General features: G+C 45.0%; 1 protein-coding gene across 1 annotated transcript in view; it reads right to left on the reverse strand.

Annotated features, from left to right (window-relative positions):
* Positions 1 to 2,949: 2,949 nt before the first annotated feature.
* Positions 2,950 to 27,967, reverse strand: part of EMB (embigin) — a 65,172-nt gene continuing 40,154 nt past the window's right edge. Inside the window, exons 5-9 of the mRNA XM_075575919.1 lie at positions 14,731 to 14,858; positions 13,506 to 13,788; positions 7,608 to 7,641; positions 7,442 to 7,519; positions 2,950 to 3,638 (exon numbers count right to left, since the gene is read on the reverse strand). Of these exons, the coding sequence (XP_075432034.1) occupies positions 7,462 to 7,519; positions 7,608 to 7,641; positions 13,506 to 13,788; positions 14,731 to 14,858 (503 nt within the window). The 3' untranslated portion in view covers positions 2,950 to 3,638; positions 7,442 to 7,461. The remainder of the gene's footprint in view (positions 3,639 to 7,441; positions 7,520 to 7,607; positions 7,642 to 13,505; positions 13,789 to 14,730; positions 14,859 to 27,967) is intronic.

Raw genomic sequence — 27,967 nt, forward strand, 5'->3', positions numbered from 1 at the left:
TCAACACACATTCATAACGACATTATTGGAAGCGTTTATTCTTCAAAAATTTTAATTTTTCTACTTGTAGCCCTGTTTCCTAGTGAACACAGACTGCTACCATATGCTGTATGACCTGCAGGCTCACAGGGCCTGAGCCTCCGCCACGGAGAGCCTGGGGCACGCAATATAATAGCTAATACCTGATACTTGGTGCAGCGCCTCCACCTGCGACAGCTCCCGCCAGAGGGGGAGTGGTTCTTCGCAGGACACTTATGTACATCAACACACACAGCAGTATAACCAACCAAATAACTTTACTAGCATGAACGGGTTTGCGTGTCTCTCACGTATGAACAGGTGTCCCTCCCTAGAGGGGCACTATCTACGGCGTCTCACAGGACGTTAACTTCCCTCCTTCACCGGGTGATCCCACTCTGTTTCCAATTTCCCCTCAGTCCAATATATATTGCCCCACCCTCAAGTGAGATACTGAGCCTATATGTGTGACTGCGCAGCCACTGTGTCCTGAATAAGAGGTGATATCGTTGGTGCACTTGTGGTTTACCTGCCGGGCACTCCAGTACCCGGGCCTGCAAGGGTCTTCACAAAGGATCAGTGGGGCCGAGGTGACGTCGGCAGTAGACGTCCGGGGCGATCCCACCCAGACGTGCGGCAGCACGGTAGCAGGGTCTGAGCCCAATCCTCCTGCTAGATACACATTGTCTCTTTAAGTAATCACTGAACAGCACAATAAGGGAACCGGAACCTGTCTAGGGCCAGTCCCTATCTCTGCTTCGCACTACAGTGACTCAGGGCCTAACTTGGCCTGGGGTATAAGGCCTAGGTAGGGGCTGAATGAGTCCCTACACCTGGAGCTCAGTCTCCTTCCTCCTCCCGCTAGCTCTGAGCAACGTGCGCGCCCTCCGACCCCTATATCCTCCTTCCTTCCTTCCTCCCAACCACCCGATTGGTCCCCTGGCGTCACCTGGTCCCACGGGGCTGCTGGGACTCGTAGTTCCCTATGCTCCCCCCTATGGGAGCTACTCCTCCTTCGCGGGCTTTGGCTGCTCTGCCCGCGCATGCGCGACCTCCTGCTCCACAACTACTGTGCCTGCGCCAACTCCCAACATGGCGGCGCCCTAACGCGGAACCTCCGATATACTGGAGCGTTCCCTGCCCTGCTGCAACCCTCCCACCCGAAAACTACAAACGCGGGCGAGGGGAGCCCGGCTACATACTCAAGACCAATTCTAAATGAACCTGCTTCAGCTTATGTTGAAGAAACTCAGCGGGAGGAGGTTAGGAATCTTGGAAACAGACGTGGCTATTTTAAAATAGATGCAAATTCTTCCTGTTCCTGCTGCACTAGGCTGACGTGAGTTATCAAGGTAGGCAGTGCTTCCTGCATTTTGTAGGCACACCGTCAGAGTCAATCAGTGCTGGCACTGAGGATCCGCTAAAATGTTAATGAAAGTTTAGTAAATTGAGTTCTATTAGTTTTTACCTAAAAGTACTTGCTAAGCTTTCTTTGTTAACGCCATTAGCAAGGTAACTACCCTCCTAAAAGTTTGCAATGAGATCAAGTGTTGAATGGAACTGGGACAACTCACTGGTACAATATTCCTAGATTTTGCAAAGGCTTTTGATACTGTTGATCTTGTTATCTTGCTAAACAAACTCAAGTTCTCTGGAGTAGGGAAGCAGGCTTTAAACTGGTTTAATTCCTACCTATCAGTAGATCACAACGTGTCTATCTCAGGCACTAACTCCAATCCCTTGGATGTCACCTGTGGTGTCCCGCAAGGCTCTGCTCTGGGGCCCCTACTTTTCTCAGTGTTCATTCATGATCTTCCAACAGCTTGCAAGGGAGCCTCAATATACATGTATGTAGTTGACAGAATCTTATATGCACACAGCCCTAACCTCTCTGGCCTTGGACACATACTTCAATCTGACTTTATGAGACTTGAAAATTGGATTTCCCAAAACAAACTGTTTCTAAACACTGACAAGACTGTAACAATGGTATTTGGGACCAAGGCTAAATTTCTAAAGCTTCCAATGAAGGAGCTACAGATCGCAACCAACTCTAATACTATCCAAGCCCCTGTTACTAATTTCAAATATTTGGGCATATGGTTTGACTCCCATTAAACATTTCGGTTGCCCATTGGTACCCTGACATCCAAAACCTATGCCAAACTAGATGTACTATATAGGAACAAATCCTCCCTAAATCAGCTGGTGAGAAAGCGCATCGGTGACAGTGCAAGCTGAAACCTGACTCCTCAGTAACAGTATTGCTTTTTTATTGCTTATCTATTAAAGGCCCAGATTCATTACCCTAGGCTATTTAACATGACCCTAAATGAGTTAAAGGAGAGAGAGGAGAGGAGAGAAGAGAAGAGAGGAGAAGAGAGTAGAAGAGAGGAGAGGAGGGAGGAAAAAGGAGAGTATTTTTCAAACTTTAAAACAATGTTTGGTGTCTTTTTTTTTCAGTAGTTCTGCGTAAGTTTGAACATGCAAAAAAACATAACACTGTTTGAGCTGAATTTGAACTTTGGAGACACTATTCTAAGCTCCAACATTTACACACTGATTTCATTGCTTTATGCATACTGTATCATACAGAACTGTTCTTGCTCAGCAGCGGGGGAAAGGACACACTAAATATAATTTCTGTACAGTACAGTGGATGATCCACAAAACCACCTGACTGCAGCAATTTGAATTGCCTTTTTTATCATCTTGTCTTAGGACAATTACATTTTCATCAGAGTAATACAATAGTATATTTTATATCCAAAATTATACACATATCCTAGACAAGATAACATCCTAAGAACACAGAAATAAAGTTATTATTTTTATAATTCATTTCCACCAACATTCTAAATATTTCACCTTCATGGCAAATATTATAGGTCAATAAGTGTCTTATTTTGTATATTTATTTATATAGCGCCAACTATGTACTCGTGTTTTAGACAGATATTATAGGACACATAATACAGGAAAAAATAAAACAAACTGGAAAACATCTGTAAATACAAAAATATGCATAAATAAGTATATGCCCAAAACGTTTCCAACCTGAGAGGCATGTTGAGAAAATAGACAGGCGTAAAAACAAGAGCGTAGTTTATAGGACATGATCAAGATGGTGTGTATGTGTGTGTGTGTATGCACTGCGTAATGTGTTCATACAGTATTATAAAGATACTGTATACTGTAGAAATGTTTCCATAGACTGGTCTTGGCAGTAGAGAGAAAGGAATATGGTGAACGCTGTTTCAAAGGGTGTGAGATAAAAGGATTTCAGGTGGGCCAGAGAAGTATAGATGTGATGGACAGAGAGAACAGCATTGACAAGAGCACAAGAGGTAAAGAGATGTAGGCCCATCTTTATTAAACGGTACTACAGTATGCCCCCTTAATACCTTTCCGGTGCCAGAAAACAGCATACAACCCTTTCACTTGGATGGGCTGTATTGTGAGTTGCAGTGCTAGGAGATGTCTTATAACATAGAACAGCTATTAAATATAGGTTGTAAGGAGGATCAGAGGAGTGAACATCCTTTGCGAAGAGGATAATTTTGCAGGTAATATACAATGCATAACATACAGTAGAACGCTGAACTTCGGCCATGTTTTTCCTGCAAAACAATAATTTTCAACTTGTTTAATAATGTTATTTACAATTCAAGAAAAAGGTTAAAAAAAACTGTACTGTTATTTGTTTCAACGTGTAAAGTTAAATCCCTCTGAAACATTCCTAATTCATGTATCAAATAACAGTTTGGTAAGTCTATGTGAAATAAATATCTGTTCATAATATAAGTTCTGTACTAGGGCTTTAAGGGCATATTTACCAAGAATTGGTCCGGAAGGTGTCATATGGTGCAGTATGGCCAACTTGTATGGTATTACATGCTATGCTGCTGTATTTACTAGGTTTTTTAGTGAACCAAACAATGTATTATGGAAATTAGTTCAAGCTTCCGAAAGACGGGCTGTGGCATCTTCAAACATCTTTGACGTATGACATCTTCTGCGTGATGCCTTCTGAAAATCTCCTACTTGTATGTATGTATGTATGTATCTATAAAGTGCCATTAATGTATATAGCACTTTACAGTAGTAATACACGTGACAATCATATAAATGACAAATAATACAAACAACAGATCATGGGAATAAGTGCTTCAGACATAAAAGTAACATTTAGGTTAGAGGAGTCCCTACTCCGAAGAGCTTACAATCTAATTGGTAGGTAGGAAGAACGTACAGAGACAGTAGGAGGGCATTTTGGTAAGTGCGTCTGCAGGTGGCCAAGCTTTATGTATCATGTGTATAGTATTAGCCACAGTGCTACTCATATGCTTCTTTAAGCAAGTGTGTCTTAAGGTGGGTCGTAAAGGTGGATAGAGAGCGTGCTAGTCGGATATAGAGGGAAAGGGCATTCCAGAGGTGTGGGGCAGTCAGTGAGAAAGGTTTAAGATGGGAGAAGGCTTTAGATAAAAAGGGGGGAAGAGAGAAGACATCCTTGAGCAGAACGCAAGAGTCTGGATGGTGCATACTGTAGCGAGAAATTAGTGTTGAGATGTAAGGGGGGGCAGAAGAGTGTAAAGCTTTAAAAGTGAGGAGGGGAATTGAGTGCGAGATGCGGGATTTGATAGGAAGCCAGGAGAGTGATTTCAGCAGGGGAGACGCTGAGACAGATTTAGGAAAGAGTAGAGTGATTCTGGCAGCTTTTAGGATAGAGAGATCGACCGAGGAAGAGGAGGAGGTGTTAGCAGAAGAGACACTTTAAATACGATGGGAGAGGTAAGAGGAGATCCAGGAGAGAGTTTTGTTACGAATACCAAGAGTATGAAGAATGTGAAGGAGAAGAGGGTGGTCCACGGTATCAAATGCTGCAAAGAGGTTGAGTAATATGAGCAGAGTGTAATGACCTCTGTCTTTGGCAGCATGGTGGTCATTAGTTATTTTAGTGAGAGCTATTTCAGTGGAGTGAGCAGTGTGGAAGCCAGATTGTAGAGGGTCTAGGAGAAAATAGGTGTTGAGAAAATGGAGCAAGCAAGAGAAAACAAGACGATCAAGGAGTTTAGAGGCAAAAGGCAGGAGGGAGACAGGTCGATAGTTAGAAAGACAGGTAGGGTCAAGCTTGCTGTTTTTGAGTAATGGTATAACTGCTGCACATTTGAAGGATGAGGGAAATGTACCAGAGTAGAGGGAGGAGTTAAAATGTGTGTGAGCATAGGGAATATAGTAGGAGCAAGAGGTTTTAGGAGATGGGAGGGAATGGGGTCAAGAGGGCAACAGTGACACATCCTCCTCTGAGACAGCGGAAAAAGAGTCCTGGAAGGCAGGAGGAGAGTTAGGAAGCGGTGTTGGATGGGAGAAGGAAACAGAGGGGATGTTCCGATGTATGGATTCCACCTTTTCCTTAAAATAGTCAGCAAAGTCCTGAGGTGAGATGGAGGAAGAAGAAGAGGCAGCTGAGGATGGTATGAGTAGAAAGTCAAAGACAGAGAAGAGTTGGCGTGGGTTAGACTTGTGCATGTTGATTAGTGAAAAAAAGTAGGTTTGTTTAGCCTGAGAGAGGGCAGAGTTAAAACAGGATAGCATACATTTGTAGTGAAGGAAGTCTGCAAGAGTGTGAGAGGGGAACAAGTGGAGGAACGCAGCATGCACGTCTGGGAATTTAGCCAGAGTCTGGGGTTAGAAGGGCGAGGACAGCAGAGAGAAAGCAGGGCATGTAGATCAAGAGAGGAGGATAAGGCAGAGTTGTAGTTCCTGACCAGGTTGTCAGGGTCTGTAGCAGAACTGAGAGAGGAGAGGGAGGAGCGTAAAGTGGAATCAAAAGCTAGTAGGTTAATAGAGTGCAGGTTTCTGCAGAAACGAGGGGTAGATGGAGAAGGGGTGAAGCGAGAGAGAGAGAAAATGAGATGAGGTGATGGTCAGAGAGAGTAAAGGGGGAAATGGAGAAATCAGAGAGAGAAAAGTTTTTAGTGAAAACCAGGTCTATGTAGTGGCCATCCTTGTGGGTGCTGACTGTAGTCCACTGTTGAAGGCCAAAAGAAGAGGTTAGAGAGAGAAAACAGGAAGCCCAAGGGAGAGAGGGGTCATCAATGTGGCAATTGAAGTCCCCAAGGAGAAGAACAGGGGAGCCTGAGGAGAGAAATAAAGAGAGCCAGGATTCAAAGTGTGAGAGAAAGGTAGAAGGGGAATGAGTAGAGGTAGGTGGGCGATAGATGACCGCTACATGGTCAGGGAGAGGAGAGAAGTTCTGGACATTGTGAGCCTCAAAGGAGGGAAAAACAAGAGAGGGAGGAATAGGGATGGAATGGTAATGGGCGAGAGAGGAGAGGAAGAGCCCCACGCCTCCACCACTGCCATCAGGATGTGGAGTCTAGCAGCTTCCAGAGCAGAGTCAGACTGAGTGAGCCAGGTCTCGGTTATAGCAAAGAGGAGCAGAGAGTGAGAGAAAAATAAGTCATGCACAGAGAGAAACATGTTAGAGAGGGAGCGAGCATTCCAAAGGGCACAGGAGAAATGGAGAGAGGAGGAAGGGTGTCAGGGGATGCAACATGTGTAGTTGCCTGTCTTTCTCTGTCTGCACAATTGTACGCAGTGATCCTATTAGAGTTATGATAGCAAAGATTGTGGGCTGGAATTTAGTAAATATGTCTGGAATTTAAAGACTTCACTAATGATCTTATTATCATGTGCATACTGTGTAACCATTAGCCAAAGGGGCCATATTTACTAAGCAGTGCTAGTCCACCGAATGTAAGGTGTCTCCTGACACCAGATGGTGCATTATGGAATAGCATCACTTAATAAATATGGGCCAAGATGTCTCCTTCAGCGCCTCTTATGGAACCATGATACTACTGTTATGTTTTATGGACCTTTAACAAATAGGGTTCTAGCCAAAGTTGGCCTCACAGAGCCAGAAGGGGAGGTATGATCCATTTAGTAATTCTGCCTATTTGTCACAATAGTAATTATTGAAAAGAAAAGCCCTTGTACAAAGGAAAATGCAGGCATTCCTCCCTTATCCGCTGGAATCTGTCCCGCAAACCGCCGTCGGATAACGGACCGTTGTATTGCGGGTCCATGTTAATCTGTGCCGGCGAACGTCAGATAAGCCGTTCCGACGTCAGATAATGCGTCCAGCGGACTGCATTATGCAGCGTCAGATAAGTCGTTTTGATGGCTAACGGACCGTTGGATATAGCGAGGACCACCTGTACACATATCTGCATTGTGTCAGTTAATCGTCTGTATACTACAGTAAATGTAAAAAAAATGTGTTATTGCAATATGCAATAATATATAAAAACACAGCACATTATTGTCATTCATATTGAATGTTTGTGTCTGCATAGTTAAAGATGCAGGACTGAGTCATTTTATGATTTCTGTGTGAAATGGAACACGGTCACATTACCTTTTTCACTTTGTTAGCTCTTAAACCTTACGTTGCCTTGTGGTGTTATTTTCCTGACTGTCACTGGCTTCAGACTTTCTGAAATTAAACAAGACCAAAGGTAAATCAAACTGAAAAAAAAAAGAAAGTATTAATTTAGAGTGCCAGATTTAAAATGAACACTTACAGATTCTCAGTTTGTTCAATGTCCTTTTTATCATCTGAAAAAGAAACAAATACAGACATTTATGTAGATAGCTATTGCAGAATGTTACTGGGGATGTTATTTAATTCAAAATGCAAATGAGCCTTACATGTAAAAACATTGTTAGAAAAGTAAGTTTTACATATACAAACATTATTCGAAAGGTAAGCTTTAATAGAGAGCTAGTCTGTACAAATTGTAAGGAGAGAGGTTTTCTAAAGGAAATCCCATTTTCTATTTCAAAATAAAATCGATGTTTGTATTGTATATAGCCATGGCTGGTCCAGGCTATCTTTCTGCCTTCCTGTCACGTTAGTTCTGAAAGCTACAGACAGTGGCAGGTTATCCTGTGTGTTTACCCGTCCTCATGCGGCCTCTCTGAGTGAAATGGGGTGAAGGTGAACAGGAATCTGTGTACAGCCAATCATGGTGCAGACAAGGCCTCAATATTACCTGTCGGCCAGCACTATCCGGGGTCTGGGACCCATTCTCCACTATGATGCAATCGCTGTGATACCACCAGCAGTGGCTGCACCAATAAAGACCCTTTTTATATACATCTGCTTAAGTCGCAGTCTATTGGGCAGAGTTATAGGAGAAAAGACTGTCATGGTAGGGACTGCCTTCAGCTCTGCTAGAGCCTATTGTGACTTTAGGCGCTGACACCGATGAAGAGAACCTGAGGATCACAAAAGCCTGTCCTGTTCCCCATAACATCGCGGAAGCTCATCTCTTCTGGACCCTCACAGGTAACCAGCACAACACGGACCTGTAGCCTAGGCAAGATCTCCTGGAGGGGGAGGGGGAGGGGGAGGAGGAGGGGGGGGGGAGGAAGCAGCGCTACATGTAAATAAAATAGTAGTGGTATTCTGGTTGTGAAAATAAATCAGTTGCATTACTCCATACTCCTAGCACCATCGCATGTAAACCACTGGTTAGAGAAGTGAAGATGGGACTTTTTTAAATTGTTAATCTACTAATACAAGATATTGTCTTCCGCAACTTTTTACCTCAGAAACAGCAACAACAAAAAAGTCTTCTAAGATTTGGGGTAAAAAACAAATTTGATCATCCCTAGTACTAGTAACAGAGACGTACATGTATCCCTGTGGTTGTGTCTAGCAGTAGAAAATGCTATACATAGCCTATTTAAAAGCGTTATTACAGGGTTTACTTCCAACTTGTCCAAGTATCCCATACTTATTTTAATACCCATTAACATCCTTCAGGGTGAGCACATTATCTTGATTGCCAGGAACAAGATCAGCCAGCTGTTATATGACTCTTAGAAGAAGTATATAGAGGCATTACAGTATAAGACTAGATGATGATCACCTTAACGTTTCGGCTTTAATACTAGTTTAATAGAATACTGATTTAATCTCTATTCCATGTACTGTAGAGTAGGACATGGTGATCCTCTTTAAATTCTGATCTAATCTACAACAAGAACAGCTTTTGTACATGCATGGGACATATAATACTGTACATCTCTAAAAGTCCACATATGTGAGCATGATACTAAATATGTTGGCATGTACCAACTAGAGCCAGGGTGGGCAACCCTTTCGCCATTCGCCACTTGTGGTGTATTGGGAGTCAAAGTATGGCGAATTGAGTAACCATAATATAAGGGCCGCCCTCCCCGATCTGCCCACTCTCCCCCTTCCCGATCAGCCCGCTCTCCCCCCTCCCCGATCAGCCCGCACTCCCCCCATCCCGATCAGGCCGCTCTACCCCCTCCCCGATCAGCCCGCTCCCCCCCCTCCCCGATCATCCCGCTCTCCTCCCTTCCCGATCAGCCCGCTCTCCCCCCTCCCCGATCAGCCCGCTCTCCCCCCTCCCCGATCAGCCCGCTCTCCCCCCTCCCCGATCAGCCCGCTCTCCCCCTCCCCGATCAGCCCGCTCTCCCCCCTCGCCAATCAGCTCGCTCAGAGAACTGCAGGCAGCAGCGCGCTCTAGCATTGAGGCATTTCCGTGCCTGCTAGAGTGTGCGCGTGCAGTCCTGCCTTCACTGGCGACTCCTCCGAGCAAACCGAGGTAGAGAGGGAGGGGGTGTCATTGGAGGTGCAGGGGGGGGTGTCATTGGAGGTGCAGGGGGGGTGTCATTGGAGGTGCAGGGGGGGTGTCATTGGAGGTGCAGAGGGGGGTGATTGGAGGTAGGGGGTGATTGGAGGTGTGGGGTGATGTGAGGTGTGGGGGTGATGTGAGGTGCAGGGAGGGAGAGTGATGTGAGGTGCAGGGAGGGAGAATGATGTGAGGTGCAGGGGGGAGAATGATGTGAGGTGCAGGGGGGAGAATTATGTGAGGTGCAGGGTGGAGAATGATGTGAGGTGCAGGGGGGAGAATGATGTGAGGTGCAGGGGGGGTGAGTGATGTGGGGTGCAAGGATGGAGAGTGATGTGAGGTGCAGGGGGGGAGAATGATGTGAGGTGCAGGGAGGGAGAGTGATGTGAGGTGCAGGGAGGGAGAATGATGTGAGGTGCAGGGGGGGAGAGTGATGTGAGGTGCAGGGGGGGAGAATGATGTGAGGTGCAGGGGGGGGAGAGTGATGTGAGGTGCAGGGGGGGAGAATGATGTGAGGTGCAGGGGGGGGAAATTATGTGAGGTGCAGGGGGGGAGAGTGATGTGAGGTGCAGGGGGGAGAGTGATGTGAGGTGCACGGGGGGAGAGTGATGTGAGGTGCACGGGGGGAGAGTGATGTGAGGTGCACGGGGGGAGAAGGATGTGAGGTGCAGGGGGGGTGGGATGTCTGTGGTGTGCAGGGGGGTATTGTGTGTTTGATGTGGAGAGGGAGTATTGTGTGTGTGGGTGAGGGGGAGAGATGGGGATATGAGATATAGGTGGCTGAGTATCGGAAAGGTTGATAGTGAGGGTACTGGGGGAGATATATGAGGATGATGATGATGATGATGATGATGAGAGGTGCTGGAGGAGAGATGATGATGATGATGATGATTTTTCCCGCGTGGCCCAAATTTTTTTTCCTTGGAGCAGTTTGGCCCGTCTCGCTTTACGAGTTGTGCAGGCCTGCCTTACTTGGTAGGGATGGAGCGCGCTTCGGCTGTGTGGCACGCTCCCCTTCAGTGGTGTGACGCGCTTCCTCCCCTCCAGCACCAGAAGTTGATGCGCTGACACGCTCCTCCCCATCCCCTCCCTCCCCTGGCCAGGCCCGCCACCACCGCTTCCTTCCCTTTCTTTCTCAGCCGCCGCGATCTGGTTAGGAGACGGGGCTGATGCCTGATGCAGAGGACAGGGGCTGATGCCTGATACGGGGGCGACGGGGGCGACGGGGGCTGATGCCTGATATGGGGGCAACGGGGGCTGATGCCTGGGATGGGGGGGAAGGGGGCTGATGCCTGGGATGGGGGGTAGAGGGGCTGATGCCTGGGACGGGGGGAGGGGGGGCTGATGCCTGGGATGGGGGACAGGGGCTGATGCCTGATACAGGGGAGGGGAGCTGATGCCTGATGAGGGGGACGGGGGCTGATGCCTGATACAGGGAAGGGGAGCTGATGCCTGATGAGGGAGATGGGGGCTGATGCCTGATACGGGGGACGGGGGCTGATACTTGATACAGGGGATGGGTGGGGGCTGATGCCTGGGACGGGCGGTAGAGGGCTGCTGCTGCCTGCTGGGGCAGATGATGAAGGGTGCTGTGGCAGATGATGAAGGGTGCTGGGGGAGATGATGAAGGGTGCTGGGGCAGATGATGAAGGGTGCTGGGGCAGATGATGAAGGGTGCTGGGGGAGATGATGAAGGGTGCTGGGGCAGATGATGAAGGGTGCTGGGGGAGATGATGAAGGGTGCTGTGGGAGATGTGGGGGTTTACATGAGATGATGATGGGGGAAATGAGATGAGGAGGAAGATAGTGTGGTGGCATGAGGGCGTGAGAGGAGGAGGGGGTGAGGGAGCTTGAGGGCGTGAGAGGAGGAGGGGGGTGAGGGAGCTTGAGGGGGGTTATGGTCTGAGAATTTATAAACTTTTTCAAACCGTGTGTTTAAAATTTTCGCATGCGCAACATAATACCTACATTTTTACATGGTGTGGCTATTTTCACTTCTAATTCGCCACACTTGTGGCTACATTGAAAAATAGGTTGCCCACCCCTGAACAAGAGATAGGCACATTTTTGCCAAAATTCAAATCCGCCATGGATTGGTAAGTTCCTTTCAGCCGCAGATTTCTGCAAACCAGTCTCAAAAAGGCAGATTCGTTTTCCTTTCGTGGAGGAGTATGCTGTGACATCAGTGCTACCCATCACCTGATTTAGCACACACTGCTAAAGCTGCTGCCCAGAATAGGCCCAGTACCCCATGCCTCACAAGTTAACGTGGATTTGTCAACACAATATCGTTCCTATGGAAATCCTTTTAGGAAGTGTAGGATGTGACTCGTTTAAACATACTTTGCATATTCACTTAGCATATCCCTCAGGTATGCTCCTTTTTTAGCACAGGTTTCTCTCCCTGTGCTATTTGGAGGGAGGATTCAGCTCCCTCTCCCTCGTTACAAAACAAACATCTGCATCTGCAATTTACACAAACAGACTGCACACTCAAAAGTTCTATAAATAATATATAACACAAAGGGAGGGTACCCAGCACTAAAACAAAATAATCAAAGAAAGCTGAAATGTCAAAAAGCAATTTTACTAGAGTATAGCCACAAAATACCAGGGCATGTAGCGTCTAATTTTATGTTACTCAGAGAAGTGTAAATAGCAAAAAGTCAGTTTACAGATATACAGTATACAGATATAGTACAAATATACAATTGATGTGCACAAAGTGGAATTGGAAAACAAATGGTAATAAAGGGAAGGAAATGGAAGAGGAAAAGACAAGGGAAAAGAAAGGAGGAACAAGACAAAGATAAGGGGGGCACCAATTCGGGGCATAATGCCCCTTCTTCTGGCCCATTCCCCAAGATTACAGTGATAAAGGGTACTTCTCCTATGTCTTATAAGGACCGTATCCCTCAACAAGTAAAACATGCAATGGCAAAGAGGTTGAAATGAGTATACATATGGCCAAAGGATAACAATGCAATATCCAAGCTAATGACTAGCAACAGTGCTAATTTGAGTAAAGGCCAATGGGGCAAATGGCTATAAGGTAAGTCAAAAGATGTACCTATGGCAGAAAGGATAATAATGCAATACCAGGCCTAATGACTAGCAGCAGAGCTGATAAGAAAAACACAGATAGTGCTTAGAAACTGTAGAGCTGAGAAGAAAAACACAGCTAGTGCTTAGAAACTCCTGTATTAGGCTGCGTCCATAGCAAGGGAAGACACGCTGAGCCGCCGGACGCTTTGCACTGAGCCCCTGAATCCTCAATGAGGATGTCTTTAGAGGGGGCTCACACGAGCGTCCGCAGGCGTGCTGAGGTGTTGGGATTTTCAGCAGACAGCAGAGCCTGTTTCTCAGCGCGCTGTCGGCTGAAAACCTCCAATCACAGCAAAGCAGCGTCAACGTCACGACGCCATGACGTCTGCGCCATGATGTTGACATCGGTGCGTCATGGGCTATTGGCCCAGCGACGTCACTGCCCCGCCTCCCCCCGCCTCCCGATCGCGCACGCTGGCTAGCCTGCCAGTCCATGGGATCGCTCCTGACCGGGTAGACGAGCCTCAGCGTCAGCGCAGAAGAGCCAAAGCTCAAAGTATAAGCTGCTGTGATCTGCAAAAGCCAATAATGGTGTAACAAAGTCTGTCACGTTCAGGAGTATTGCGTGCACCCAAATCCAGAAATGTCTTTGGCAGCAGCACTAGGAACTCTGCCGGTTTGCACCACAGTCATTTATCTTCATTACACTATTAAAGTGCTGTTTAATCTATATACTTTCTATAAATGATAGTTATACAAATATCTTACCTGAGTCAGTTTGTTTCTTTTTAGTTTGCATCTCATAGATAAGAATAACAGCTACCAGGATAACAACCTCCGCAGCTATTGCAAAGAAAACCTTAAGTGGCACCATGTAACTGAGAACATTAAGTTGAACTCGTCCTTCACGTTCTCCTATTTTAAAAATCGCCGTGCACAAGTAAATCCCGCTGTCATTTTCAGATAGGTCTGATATGTGCAGCTTTGTTTCATTGGCTTGTTTTTGGATAACTTCATATTTAGGTGGTACCAAAGAGTAATTTAGAAGTACCTGTGAGGCAACAGGGAGATCATTTAAAGTAAAGTGATAGAAAAAGACAGATGCTAAATATTGTAATATAAAAACCAAAAGGGATATATGTAAAGACTAGCTTGTATCTAATCCTGAAGTATAAGAAACTAGGGTATATGTACTGAACATTGTTTGTTAGACCTACTAAACAAAATGGCCTGAAACTGTTTAGAATAGCTAACACAAATGTCTGAATGACTCCATAGGAGTCTTAAATAATAACAAGAGCAAAATTACAAGATGTTGATAGCACTAAAGCAGGGGTGCCCAAATCCAGTCCTCAAGTGCCGACAACAGGTCAAGTTTTAAGGATATCCCTGTTTCAGCACAGGCGGCTCAATCAGTGGCTCAGTCGTTGACTGAGCCACCTTTGCTGATGCAGGGATATTCTGAAAACCTGATCTGTTGGTGACCCTAGAGAACTGGAGTTGGCCACTCCTGCACTAAGGTCTACTACAGTAGCTAGTTAATAACTTGACTTAGAAGTTTTAGACTGCTATCTTATCTTTTAGCAGGGAAAATGCAAAAATAGTAATTGTCAAAACAAGCATGGGTTATGCTGTATACAAGGGCAAAATAAGTTTTAGCACAAAACTAAGTCAACCTGCATACAAATTAGTAGAGGCCCTGTTATGCCTGTAAACTAAAGTTTATAGCTCTGGGGTTGTCATAATTTCAAGACTACAGTAGTTTATGCAGGTCAATTCACCGAGAAGAAACTAAGATAAAGGTTAATTATATAAAATGCAAGTTAATTTACTCGTTAAAATGGAAGACTACTCTTCAAGTTAAAAGCATCGTAAATGTCTGTTTCTCATTAGTTAATGAGGGCATTGCGAGTAAAACCTGTGCACACCTGTGCACACCTGTTAAATAAAACCATGTCTTAAAAAAATAAAATAAACCCCCCACACTTGTTACCTGGTCACTTCCATTTGTTTTATACCAAATCCATTCTATGGGATTATACTTGGAGCTATCGCATTTCATGACAATGGAGTCGCTGTTATAACTAACAAGGGGCTTGTCTCCACTCTTAACAGCAGGAACTAAAACGAGAAAGCAAAGTAGAAAACACGTACAGTACCATAGGATATAGGAAATATACCTGTACAAATGGAAAGATACCATCACTTAATGCATTATGTTATTGTTAAAAAGTATTTGGAGTTTGTAATTTTGGTATTTCTCTGTAAACCTGGAGACTTTCTTACTGGTTATGTTCAATGTTTTGGTAATCATATAATAAGCCACTCAAAACAGAACCCCACTGTAATATATTAAATATATGAATTAAATTGGGTGCTGGATGTTGAAACAATTTCAACTGATATATTTCTTGTACAATCAAGATATAAAGGGATTTGTTTTTCATGTTAATTAAAATTATTTCAATTAGGATCTGTAATGCATACTTTGTAGCCACATACAAGAAGTGATTAACAACATTTTAATATTACAGACTTCTAAATATTTTTAAATTGGTTTTATTATTATTATTATTATGTATTTGTGTATAAATAAATTCCTTTTTGATACCCTGAGCAAACCCTTGAAGCCCTTGTAGTTTGTGGGAGCTTTTCTGCCTAGTATTAGGTTTATTTGTTTGGCAGACTTCAAAATCTGTCTCAGTGTATTATAGTGGTTTTGTGTTATACAGTACTTGAAAGCCCAGTATCCAACTCCATCCCACACATTCCACTTTATCCTGTAAAAAGCATCTGCTGTTTGTCATAAAAAGAGCATCAATTCTGTAATGCCGCAAGAAAAACCTGGTAATGGAATCCATGAAATGATCTGTCATATATGGTGTGCTGGTTTGCATGTCATTTCCCAGAATCCCTGGCTGCAGTGGAAGCCCTGTGTGCTAAGAGATAATGGTGAATAGCCGGGTGGCAGACCTGTCTGAGATGTGATTGTGCTCAAAAGTGATATTTGTATTTGCTGTAATCTATTTTGGAAGTTTCCTAATTACAAAGTGATTTGATATCTATGTGGTATATCAATGTTCTCATTATTATTATTTTACTATATGACTCTCCTCTGCTGCTATTTCTAGGCTCTTAGTACTGTACACTGCATCCTGATGGCAAACAACCTGAAGCAGAACTTGTAACGTCATCATTACTGTAGGAGTATGAACATTAAGCTGGATCCACAACAGGAATGGGCATCACGGGGTAGATCCACAGAACTCTGATGTTTTTGCGCTAATGATGTGACGTTGCAAAAATTCGGAACAGACGTTATTTTATTCTTTAATAACGCGTATTCTCAAAGCTAATGAGATGCAAAAATGACGCCCGTTAGCAAAAAAAACATTGTCACGTTATCCTGGATAAACAGGGATTGTTATAGCGCTGAGATGCGTGACAAAATACAGTGCGCATGCGCATTGGAAAAGTTAGTGATGTGTTACTTATTTTTCAGGACCATCACACAGATGGTATTTGGCGGCAGTGGCAAAGTTTGCTGCAGCACAGACTGTGTCCGAGGCTCCCGAGCCTGTGGTTGAGGAAGAGCTGAATGTGACCCTCTTCCTCCTCCTCACAGAGGAGGGCACAGACCATGCTCCAGCTGTCCCAGCTGCTCCCCCTAGCTGCCCCATCCATCCACCACTCCAGCTATACTGAAGAGCCAGAGCGTGAGAGCATAAAATATAAAATTTGCATACAGTCTGCACTATGTTTGGCTCTTTTGTCTAATACTAAGGTTACCAGAGTGTATATCCTCATTAAGAATCTACCATCTACACCGCAACTGGCGGATCATCATCCAAAGATACCATTATGTGTACATATTCCATCTCACATTTGTGAGTATTCTATACATCGATTCTAGAACAAACGTATTCACTTTAATTTAACAATATTGCACAATCAGAATATTTTTTCTGTTTCCACATGTTTGCGCTTCCCAACGATCAACTCTTCATCATGCACAACACGACCAGTAATGACAGAATCTCCCATAGGGTGGGGGAAACACAGTTACAAATGTATGGAGATTTACGGGGGTTATTAATTACACTGCTATAGTAACAAACAGGGCACAGTCTTAAATCAATGGGAGTTTCTGTGCAATAAGACCCCAATCAGCACTACCACAGTTTACTGAATATCCCTCTATGTAAAGTATCAAACGCTGATATTTGTGCAGTCAAATACTCATATTTGAGTATGCATGAAATGTATGAATGCTGTAAATCACATTTTGTACATCGACAATTCATTCTTTGTATCTCAAGACAGACAGAAAGAAAAATAAAAGCTTTGCCAATGAGACACAACATGTAAGTAATCTCATTAAGATATTTAACTATATTTACTAAGCAGTACTATGGAAAAACAATACCAGCGCAAATTTTCATAAAATATATTTTAGTAAAAAAGCATATTGAAATATAAAAATCAACATAATACGAGTGTTGAATAAACACAAAATAAACATCAGTGATACAGTGTTACCGATTCATATTGGCATCAAAAGGTAAGTATTAGTCTCAACCGAGAAACCAGGATTTTGGCAGTGTCCACAGAATGATGTCAGTAGGGAAGGCACCCGCTCCCATCTGCATCAAAACAAACGGTCCCGTTTGAAATAGGAGGAAAGGAGCAATTCTCCTCGGCGTAGCACACACTACTGGTCACCACAGCAGATCCACAGCAGATATATGCACACAGCGCAGTGAGGGCAAATCAGCTCAGGTAGGGACTGCATCCGCTCCAGGTCGCAAGAGGAAAAATTTGCAAGCCTCCATCAGCTGGTACATGGGTGCAATGGAGGCACACTTCACATGTCTCCGTCAGCTAGTTGCAGGTGAATGATTGCCAAATCACCTGAGTTGGTATACAGCTGCAGTTCTTGCAGCAAGCAGTGTCGCAGCTTTGAAATGCTTGTAGCTAATTAAATACGACTCAAAGAACATAGGGAGAGTGAAAATAACACAGAACTTTGACAAGGGTCCAGGTTAAAAAGTAAAAGAATAGCACACAATCTATTCCAACACGTTTTATGGCTGTTTCTACTTCATCAGGGTGGCCCTGATAGATGCACACAGCGCAGTTACACAGAGCTATATTTTCGTACCTCTGTTAAATCCAAAGTGCAAAATCTGGCAGAAATACTCGCAAATGTGATTGCCCCAATAGAAGCGAGACTGGCTGTTTTTGCTCTGTTGGTCAGAAACTCATTCATGTAATGATTTTAATTACATTTTCATGCACTTTTCTAACTTCACCCTGTACTGTCTACCTCAGCGGTGCGCAAACTGGGGGCACGAGACCTTTTTTTTGAGGGGGGGGTGCGTCTCACTTACTCGGCGTCCGTGTCCCTCATGTCCATGACAACACGCTGTCAAAATGACGCCGCAGGGCCATGTGCCATGACGTCACATGACCCCGCGTGTCATTTGACGGTCGTTGCCATGGAGACGCGGCGTCAAATGACGCTGTGGGTCACGTGGCGTCACATGACCTGAGTCGTCATTTGACGTTGCAGGGGAGGCGTGACACAGGGGAAGAGCAGGCGGGGGGCGCAGCGCAGGAAGTTTGCGAACCCTTCATCTACCTGATTAAGTATATTGCAGTACTACAACCCTGTACTACAAGCCATGTCTGGAGGAGTTCAAGGGCCAATGCAAAGCTGAGGGCCTTTAACCCAGTCAGGGTATTAGTGGTCAGTAATTCCCTTTTCTATGTGGATTATTAATATAATAGTTTAAATGTATGTGTATGATTTCTTTCTAACAATAATGAGGAAAACTACCTGCTGTATAGAATCTATCTATCTATCGCCGTGTCCCCCCCTGGGCCCCCTTACCACTGGGAGTGTGCGGAGGCGACTTAGTCACTGGTGGCTCCCCTTGCAGGGCGCCGCCATGTATAGAGTGATCGCGCATGCGCAGAGTAGACGGCCATCCCAGGAAAGGTACCGGTGGGGACTACAGCCTCCCACATGCCCAGGGGTAGAGACCATGTGAATCAGCACAGCCAATGGGGCTACCACCTTCCCCCTGCACACATATAGATACTATTTTCGTGCTTGGAACACGCCAGTCAGAGCTGGAACGAGGAAGGGGTAGGGTGTGCATGTGCAGGGAGGCTGTGACCCCTGCACTAGGCCAGATATCCCTTAGGCCCCAGCTAAGATCCGACTACCACATAGATTGTGTCTGCACTAGGGACATTGCCCTTAGATAGGGACATTGCCCGCTTAGCATTTCAGATAGGGATAAAGTCAGGACGCGGCTGCGGACTGATGCTGCGGCAGTCTGGGATCAGGCCACCATACTGAGAGACACTATCCAAGGTGGAACCCTCCCACCAGAAACCACCCAACGTAGAGGCGGACTTGTCACTGACCGTGTGGGACCGAAGGCCTCTATCTACCGTTGGCTTCACCGGGTGTCGGAGCACCCGGCAGGTACAACAACTATACACACATTAGTGGGGAAGCGCTGTCCACACATTTGGGTGGGAGTTGCTTCTGTGGACACCGGGGTGGTTGGGTGCCCAGGGGCCCCTCAGGACTGTGGAGGAAGGAAGGAGGACTATATCGCCAGTGTGTGGACACCAAGTTGGAGGGTTGTTGGGGAGGGCACTGTCGTGCTTGAACTGGTGAGTGGAACTGTGTACATATATATGTTCAGTATTCTTTTACCTGCAGTAAAACTGTTATACGTACTGTACAAGTGTGTGTTTTATTGCATGGGGTTCCTGTAACGGGGTTATCCCACATAGTATAAAATAAATAAATAAATAGTAGGATCCCGTACAGGTGGAGGCGCTATCAAGTGATTACTCAAGTACACCCCAGGCTCCAAGCAGCGGAAGCTCAGGCCTCCTGTGAGCCGCAGGTGCAGCAACACATCTCCCAGTAGCCACGCAGTAGCCACCATATCTCCCAAAGCGTGGGGGAACATGCGCTACATATATATATATATATATATATATATATATATATATATATATATATATATATATATACTGAGTTAAGTTATGGTGAGTAAAAAAAGTGACAAAAACCCTCCACAGGAAAGCAAATATGCAAATATAGCTGTATGCTCATCTGCATGTCTTAGGCAGGTCTGCAACCCCGCCTTTCCCCATTATCACCCAGCATACAGCACTTCCACTGCAGCAAGGGATTCTGGGAAATGACATGCAAATGAGCACACAGTGTCACTTTTTGCCTCAATAACCATTTTTAACATGGTTCCCTATATGCTTAAGCTTGCTGCATGGTCAACCCCACACTGATGAGACCCATCAAGGTCGAAACAGCTGTCTGTGGGTGGTTTTCTGGGTATGCACCTTAACCCTGGCTGTGCTCAAAGCTGTGACCATGCAGCAAGCTTAAGCCTATAGGGAACCATGTTAAAAATGGTTATTGAGGCAAAAAGTGACACTGTGTGCTCATTTGCATGTCATTTCCCAGAATCCCTTGCTGCAGTGGAAGTGCTGTATGCTGGGTGATAATGGGGAAAGGCGGGGTTGCAGACCTGCCTAAGACATGCAGATGAGCATACAGCTATATTTGCATATATATATATATATATATATATATATATATATATATATATATATATATATATATATATATATATATATACAATTAAGGTCTGCGCTCGTGTGTGAATAGCCAGGAGTCACGGAGGGATTACAGCAGCAAAGCAGCGTTTCCTGGTCCTAGGAGCATGAGTATATCTCATACAATGCTTTTAATTGTTTTATGTTTGTGAGTTCATTTTTATTGAGACTTTTGGGAATTAAATATATCGATTTTTGCACAGTAATGCACTAGGATTTGGCGCTTTTTTTTTTTTTTTCCTTTTATCTTTATATATATATATACAGAACACCTACAAGCTCATATTGAACCCCCAAAATACCCACAACATATATATAAGCATATAAGTTTCACAGAGGAGTGCTACTGAGCATGTTCTGTATGTTTTATAATTCTTGTTCAGCTAGTCTTAGCTGATTGGAGGGTGGCAACCTCCTACCTAATTGAAGCTAACTCCCTCCCACATTTAAATGGTTAAAAGCTCACTCCATGGCATCTCCCACTCTCAGGGGAACTTGCCTGCTTACAGTGTGATTGTGACAAATCTATTACAGAGTGCTTTTCCTGGTAATGTACAGGTTAATAAAAGCTTCAATCAGACTTAGAACTTTTGCAACTAATATTGACAGATTTATTATAAATCATTCTTCCTGGCAAAGCACAGGTTATTAAGAATCTATATTAGTGTAGGGACCCTTGAAACGTGGTCTGCCGTGCAGTTGGCTCAAGGGCTTACAACAATTTGGCCAAAATGTTAAACTAAATGACCATTTTATTTATTAGTTATTTATACATGTATATTTAGGCACTGTACCATATATAAGTTTTTCTGGATGTGCACTGAGCTTTGTCTGTGTTTTATGTTATGTTTCTGGTTTTAAATATATATATATATATATATATATATATATATATATATATATATATATATATATATATACACAGTATATACTTAGTTAAGTTATGGTGGGTAAAAAAAGTGACAAAAACCCTCCACAGTAAAGCATGTAGCAAATGGAAATATTACTTTATGCTCATTTGCATGTCTTAGACAGGTTTGCAGGCCTGCCTTTTACCATTATCACCCAGCACACAGTGCTTCCACTGCAGCAAGAGATTCTAGGAAGTGACACGCAAATGAGCACACAGTGCCACCTTTAGCTTCAAAACCATATAACATGGTTATAGCTTATAGCTTATGCTTGCTGAATTTCACAGCTTTTGAGCACAGCCAGGGTTAAGATGCATAGCCAGGAAACCCACCCACAGACAGCTTTTTTTTTGTTTTGAAAATTCTTTTATTATGCAGTGAATCTTTACAACAAGATTATACAATACATAAATAATTTTCCTAACGGAAAAAAAAACTGCAACGTAAACAACTGCACAATGCATCACCCATACATCTCTCATACTTTTTATTACTGTTTCCCAAAAGTAAAAAAAAAAAAATATGTAGGACACACCAAGACCCTTATGGGTAAGAATATTGGAACATTTAGGAAACATAAAGAAAGGTGTATTGACACATTATGTCTCGAAACATTATCATTTGTTTCACAACTCGGATCCTACTTCATTCATTTACAAGGGCATTGAGCATGTTCCCATCAACTGGAGAGGGGGAGACATGATTAGGCAATTAGCTCAAAGAGAAACATATTGGATACACAAAATGAATACATTGGTCCCTTATGGACTTAATGTTGGCATTGATATCGGGGCTTCTGTTTAATTTCCATATGTTATTATTCAGTCTCTCATATCCTCCACCCATCTCACCAGATGGATGTGTATCTGTTCAATGTCATTAGTAAATAAAGTACAGGTGCCATGTGTTTCTTTCTCTTCTGCCTTCTGCCTAGGTTCATTCATTCACTTATAGATGCATCATATTTTTATTTTGTTTTATGCATTTTATTAAAAATGTATGTAAGTAATATGTTATAAATAGTATATCATAGAGATTACTCTTAGAACATCATGCAGTCTGTCCATATACATTTTTGGGTCATCACTGTGTTGTGAGTGGTGTTCATAAATAAATATCACCATAAGCATACATTGACTAAGAGATAATTTTAACACTGTGTATAATAACCAGTGCGGTATCTACACTTTAATACATCATTAAGTAGAAAGTGTGGTTAATGTGTTTTGTGATATACAGTTCAGATTAGATGATTGATTTGCACCACGCAATTAAATCATCATGAATGTGCCTATATAAACCACAATATGGAACTGAAAGAACAGGATCCTGAGGAAGTCGGTCACGCCGAAACGCGTTGAATCCAGTCCACTGCTGATTACAAGAGATCCTGCCAGCCAGAGTCACAGCCTGATAGCACGTCCGCCTTAAATTCGTCAATGCCGGAAGTGACGCACACAGGAGATCCCAATACACAGGCCTGTATAGAGAACGTTAAGGAAATCGGGATTTCATACCATTCACTGATTTTAAGTGTAAAATGTGAGTGCATTTAAATTTATGTGCCAATGTTCATGAATATATAGCTTTAGAATATACTACTCTATAAGACTCTCTCTCTTTTGTATGGATACGTTCTGGAGAAGAATTTACCTCGTCTCTAGGATCTACATTGAGAGTCTGCAATCATCATTTGCTCCAATCAGAGAGAGACAGAGTGTAAGGAATCAGGGAACATGTCCCCTGCGGAGTGTTCCCTCCTTACCTCCTGCTGCACAGCATCCCGCTGCAAGTGGTCAGAGAGCGCTTTCCTCGCGGCGCGCTTCCTCCTTGCCTCCTGCTGTACAGCCTCCCCCGCACCTTACAGAGCACGTGCGCCCACGGAGGGCTTTCAAGGATCACACGGAGCTTGGCTCCAACCCTCCGCTGGTACTGCACGGATGCCCCACGCGGCGCGCTCCGCTCCCTAGCTGCGCGTCAACACTAATCTCTCTCCCAGCTGTCTCCTGCACCTTGCAGCCTATCCCTGCTTCTGCGGAGGCCGTGCCTCCGCTCCTCCCCTCAGTCCTATTCGTCCAGCTCTCCTATATATGCTCAGCCTTTCCTTTCATTCTTTGGCTGAGCATAGTTCATGGTAGTCTTGTGTTCCACGTCCCTGCCTTGCCTTGTTCCTGTTGTGCTTTAACCCTCTGCTGCTTATCTCTTCTGTGTACCGACCCGGCTTGACTTTAGGACCTCTCTCTGGATTACCGACCCCGGCTTGCCTCTGACCATCTGCTATTCTCCATCCCTGACCATGGCTTTCGAACCAACTACCTTCCAAATGGCTCCAACCCCAGACCACTGCACTCCGGACACTGACTACTCTCCTGGCACCTACCTATGACCTCGGCAAGTATTAAGACTAACCCACTCTCTCCAGCCCAGACCTGGCGATCTTGACTATCTACCCTCCAGGCGTGCCTCCACTGCTGTGGGTGCGCAGTTTCATACTTTCCCACCTCAGTACCGGGGTCCCACCTTGTTTGTGGTGAGTGCGTTACAGTATGCTCAGCCTAACGAACGTGGACCCCACTGAGATGGGCCGAGCAAGCCCTCTAGACCATCTCTATTGGTTAGAGGCGCAGGTCAGCTCTCTAAACCAGGATTTTGCAAACTTTCTCTGCAGCAGCAGCAAAATAGACCTACGAGACTGGCAGTGACTTTCTCACCCTCTTCGGAACTAACCATGTCTGCTGAACCACGTCTCCCTACTATTAACCGCTATGCTAGTGACCCCTATGAATGCAGAGGTTTTCTTAACCAATGTGGAATTCAATTCGAATTATCCCCTTCTCGTTTACCCTCTGCAAGGTCGAAAGTAGCTTATATCATCGCCCTGCAGACCGGTGATGCCCTGGCCTGGGCATCCTCCATTTGGGAACAAAGACTACTCTCGCTTTATAAAAGAATTCAAGCAAGTCTTTGACACCCCGGGTCACAAGATCATGGCAGCATCCTCTCTCTTTCAGATTTCTCAAGGTCTCCGGCCAGTAGCTAAGTACGCTCTTGAGCTCCGGACCATCGCAGCAGAGACAGCCTGGAATGATGAGGCATTGTCTGCGGCCTTCTGCAGGGGTTAGCGCAACTCCTCAAGGATCAACTGGCTGCTCAGGAAAGACTTACTAAATTAGAGGATCTCAGTGTGGTATGTATCCGTGTTGACCAGCGTCTAAAGGAGAGAAAGGTTGAACGCTCTTACTCTCGGCCTCTTCCGACCAGACACTCTAGCCACAATCTTGTTCCTATAGATCCTTTACATTCAGACGATGCTGAACCTATGCAACTGGGAAGCTACCGACTATCTTTCACTGAGAAACAGCACTGGCAGGACAGGGACCTCTGTCACTATTGCGGTCACCCTGGTCATCAATGTACACTAGCGACACACTTTATTCGAGCTCGGCTAGTCCCACGAATTCGGGTATACTCGGGTGTATTGAGGTTTGTGACTGTTTTCTGCCCGAGTGCATTGCGTTATTTTCCAGGCAGGGATTGAAGCATTTTATTCCCGCTGGCTGCAATACTGCACAGTATATATATATATATAATGCATTACAATTCATGAATTTATGCCATCTGGTAGACACGCGAAGCATTGCAGCCTATTAAATCCTAATCATTATCATTTAACAGATCAGCCGCCCGTCAGCCAGGCATGAACCATGGCTGGGAAGGCAAACGCAACGGGGCTTGTCAGAGGTGAGGAGCGGCACATTCCAGGTATCTGCCAGGTACATACTGGGTATTTGCTCGAATAAAGTGTGTCGCAGCAGTACCAAGTCTTGTATCAGTCCGAGACAACAAATCTGCGGTTTAAAGGTTCCTAAAGAAGACAAAACTACTCTTCCTGAAGTTTATGCTGAGTTCAAAGATGTCTTCGACAAGGTACGCTCCGAGGTTCTTCCCCCTCATCGGCCTTTTGATTGCCTGATTGATCGTTTCCCAGACTCTGTTCTTCCCAAAGCCAGATCTTACCCTCTTTCTCTTCCTGAGATCAAAGCTATGTCTGAATATATTAAAAAAAACCTGAAGAGGGGATTTATTCGGAATTCTTCGTACCCAGCTGGGGCTGGCTTTTTCTTTGTTAAAAAGTAAGACGGGTCTCTCCGCCCTTGTATAGACTACAGGGGACTTAATAAGATCACTGTGAAGAACCGTTACCTCCTACCGCTCATCTCTGAGCTTTTTTATCACTTACAAGGGTCCACTATCTTTTCCAAATTGGACCTTCGAGGAGCATATAATCTTGTCTGTATATGCCAAGGCGATGAATGGAAGACGGCCTTCAACACTCGTGATGGGCATTACGAATATTTAGTCATGCCCTTTGGCCTATGTAATGCTCCGGAAGTATTCCAAGAATTCGTAAATTAGATTTTTCGAGATCTTCTCAATCTTTTTGTTATAGTCTATCTTGACGACATTCTCATCTTCTCTAAATCTCTCTCAGAACACATCCATCACACTAAGCTGGTCTTGTCTCGCCTTCGGGAGAATCTCCAATACGCCAAACTAGAGTAGTGCCTATTTCACCAGAATTCCATTTCTTTCCTGGGCTATATTATTTCGGACACCGGATTCTCCATGGACCCTGCCAAACACAAGGTCAGTGCTAGAATGGCCACAGCTGACCTCCTTGAAAGCAATTCAACGATTCTTAGGATTTGCTAATTATTATCGCAAATTCATAAAAAAAAATATTCTACTGTAGCTCCTATCACGGCCTTGACAAAGAAAGGAGCAAACACCTCTTCCTGGCCACCTGCAGCACTTCAAGCCTTCAAATCTCTCAAGAAGCTTTTGGCTCTGCACCTATCCTGTGTCACTCCGATCCCAAACTACCTTTTACTCTGGAGGTAGACGCATCTGACGTTGGCGCAGGCGCTATTCTTTCCCAAAGGCAATTCCTTAGGCCAAGTTTCACCCCTGCGGTTTCTTATCTAAGAAGTTTTACTCGGCGGAACAGAATTCTCTAGATTCAATTATCTTATTTCTTATATTCCCGGATCTAAAAACCTGAAAGCTGATGCACTGTCCCGCCAGTTCGTAGTCGAAGATAAGTCTGAAGATATATCAGAGACTATCCTTTCTTCCAAATAAGTTATTTCTGCCAATTCTTTTGACGTCCTGGATGACATTTTGGCTACTCATACACGCATGCCCGATGGTCTTGAGGTACCCGGATGCTGCTCCTCAATCTCCATCCCTAACCATGGCTATCGGACCAACTACCTTCCTACTGGCTCCAAACCCAGACCACGCCACTCCAGACACTGACTGGCACCTACCTACGACACTGCCTGCTAGAGAACCATGTGGGTAATATACTCCAGGCCTTCGGTTTGGACGATGTATGTTTTTATAAATATATATATTTGTTTTTATTGATTTATCTCATATACGTGCACACACAAATTTACTATTATATATCTCTGTTTTTTTGTATTATTGTATATGCGTTTCGACTCAAACTAACTATTCGCAAGTCTTGAGAAAGGTTCTTGTTTGAGATGAAACATTGATGTGTTAAATATGTAATGGTGCTTACCCCACCCTCTGGGAGATTTGACCATTACTAAACGTGTGGTGCATGATACCTACTGGTAACAGGAGGGCTGAGCTGTCCGCCGGTGGTAGTGGGGACACAGGATCAGGTTTCTGGAGTACTGTCACGCTGTGGTGCCCGCAGACAAGACTGAGGTGGAGAGTGAGTAGCCACGCGCCCGCAGTAGTGAGGGCGTGCCCGGAGTGTGGATTGGTAGAGTGGCCAAGGCCAGGGGTACAAGGGATTGCCGTAGTACTTGCCAGATCCGGGCATAGAGAAGGTACCGTAGTGAAGTCCAAAGCCAAGGGTCGAGGAAAGGAGAGGTCCGAGTCTTAGGGGTCCGTGAGCCGAGTTCGTGGGGTCCGGTAGGTAAGCGAGGTCGAGAGGAAGCCGGGGTCGAGGAGCCAGAGATTGAAGGAAGACAAGCGGGTTCGGTAACAAGATCTGAAACGTAAGAAGGAGCTGGGCACAGAATCCAACAACACAAGGCAAACGAAACTATGCAGAGCGAGGTTGCACAGGAGCCAGAGGGATAATAAAGTGTGGTGGACCAATCAGAGGAGAAGGCAGGGAGAAGGTGAGCAGAGGAGACTCTTGTGATAGGTCAGGGGATGATGAACTCTTTTTCTGCAGCTGGACGGCTGGGGGGGGTGCGCCAGGGTCCTGAGACATCCAGTGGGCGGAGCCAGCCGCCGGGTGCAGTGCATAAATTAACTTCTGTGGAGCGCACCCTGTAAGCGGAACTAGCGTGCCTATTGATAGAGACGGCGGCGTGTGAGAGAGCCGCGGGGGAACGGGGAGGCGGTGCGTGCCGGCATCCGCTGCGTGGAGCAGGAGCAGAGGGACCCGCGGCCGGGCGGGGAGGTAAGGAAGGGCAGCGCCGGGGGCGGTGTGTGCCCTGATTCCTCACAGGTACATTACCCACATGGTTCTCTAGCAGTGCAGTGCCTCCATCTGCTGTAGGCTCCAGATAGATACTTGCCTCTGACCATCTGCTATTTTCCATCCTGACCACGGCAATCGGACAATTGCCTTCCTACTGGCTCCAAACCCAGACCGCGGCACTCTGG

The sequence above is a fragment of the Ascaphus truei genome, chromosome 1, assembly GCF_040206685.1.
Source record: "Ascaphus truei isolate aAscTru1 chromosome 1, aAscTru1.hap1, whole genome shotgun sequence".
Classification (NCBI taxonomy): domain Eukaryota; kingdom Metazoa; phylum Chordata; class Amphibia; order Anura; family Ascaphidae; genus Ascaphus; species Ascaphus truei.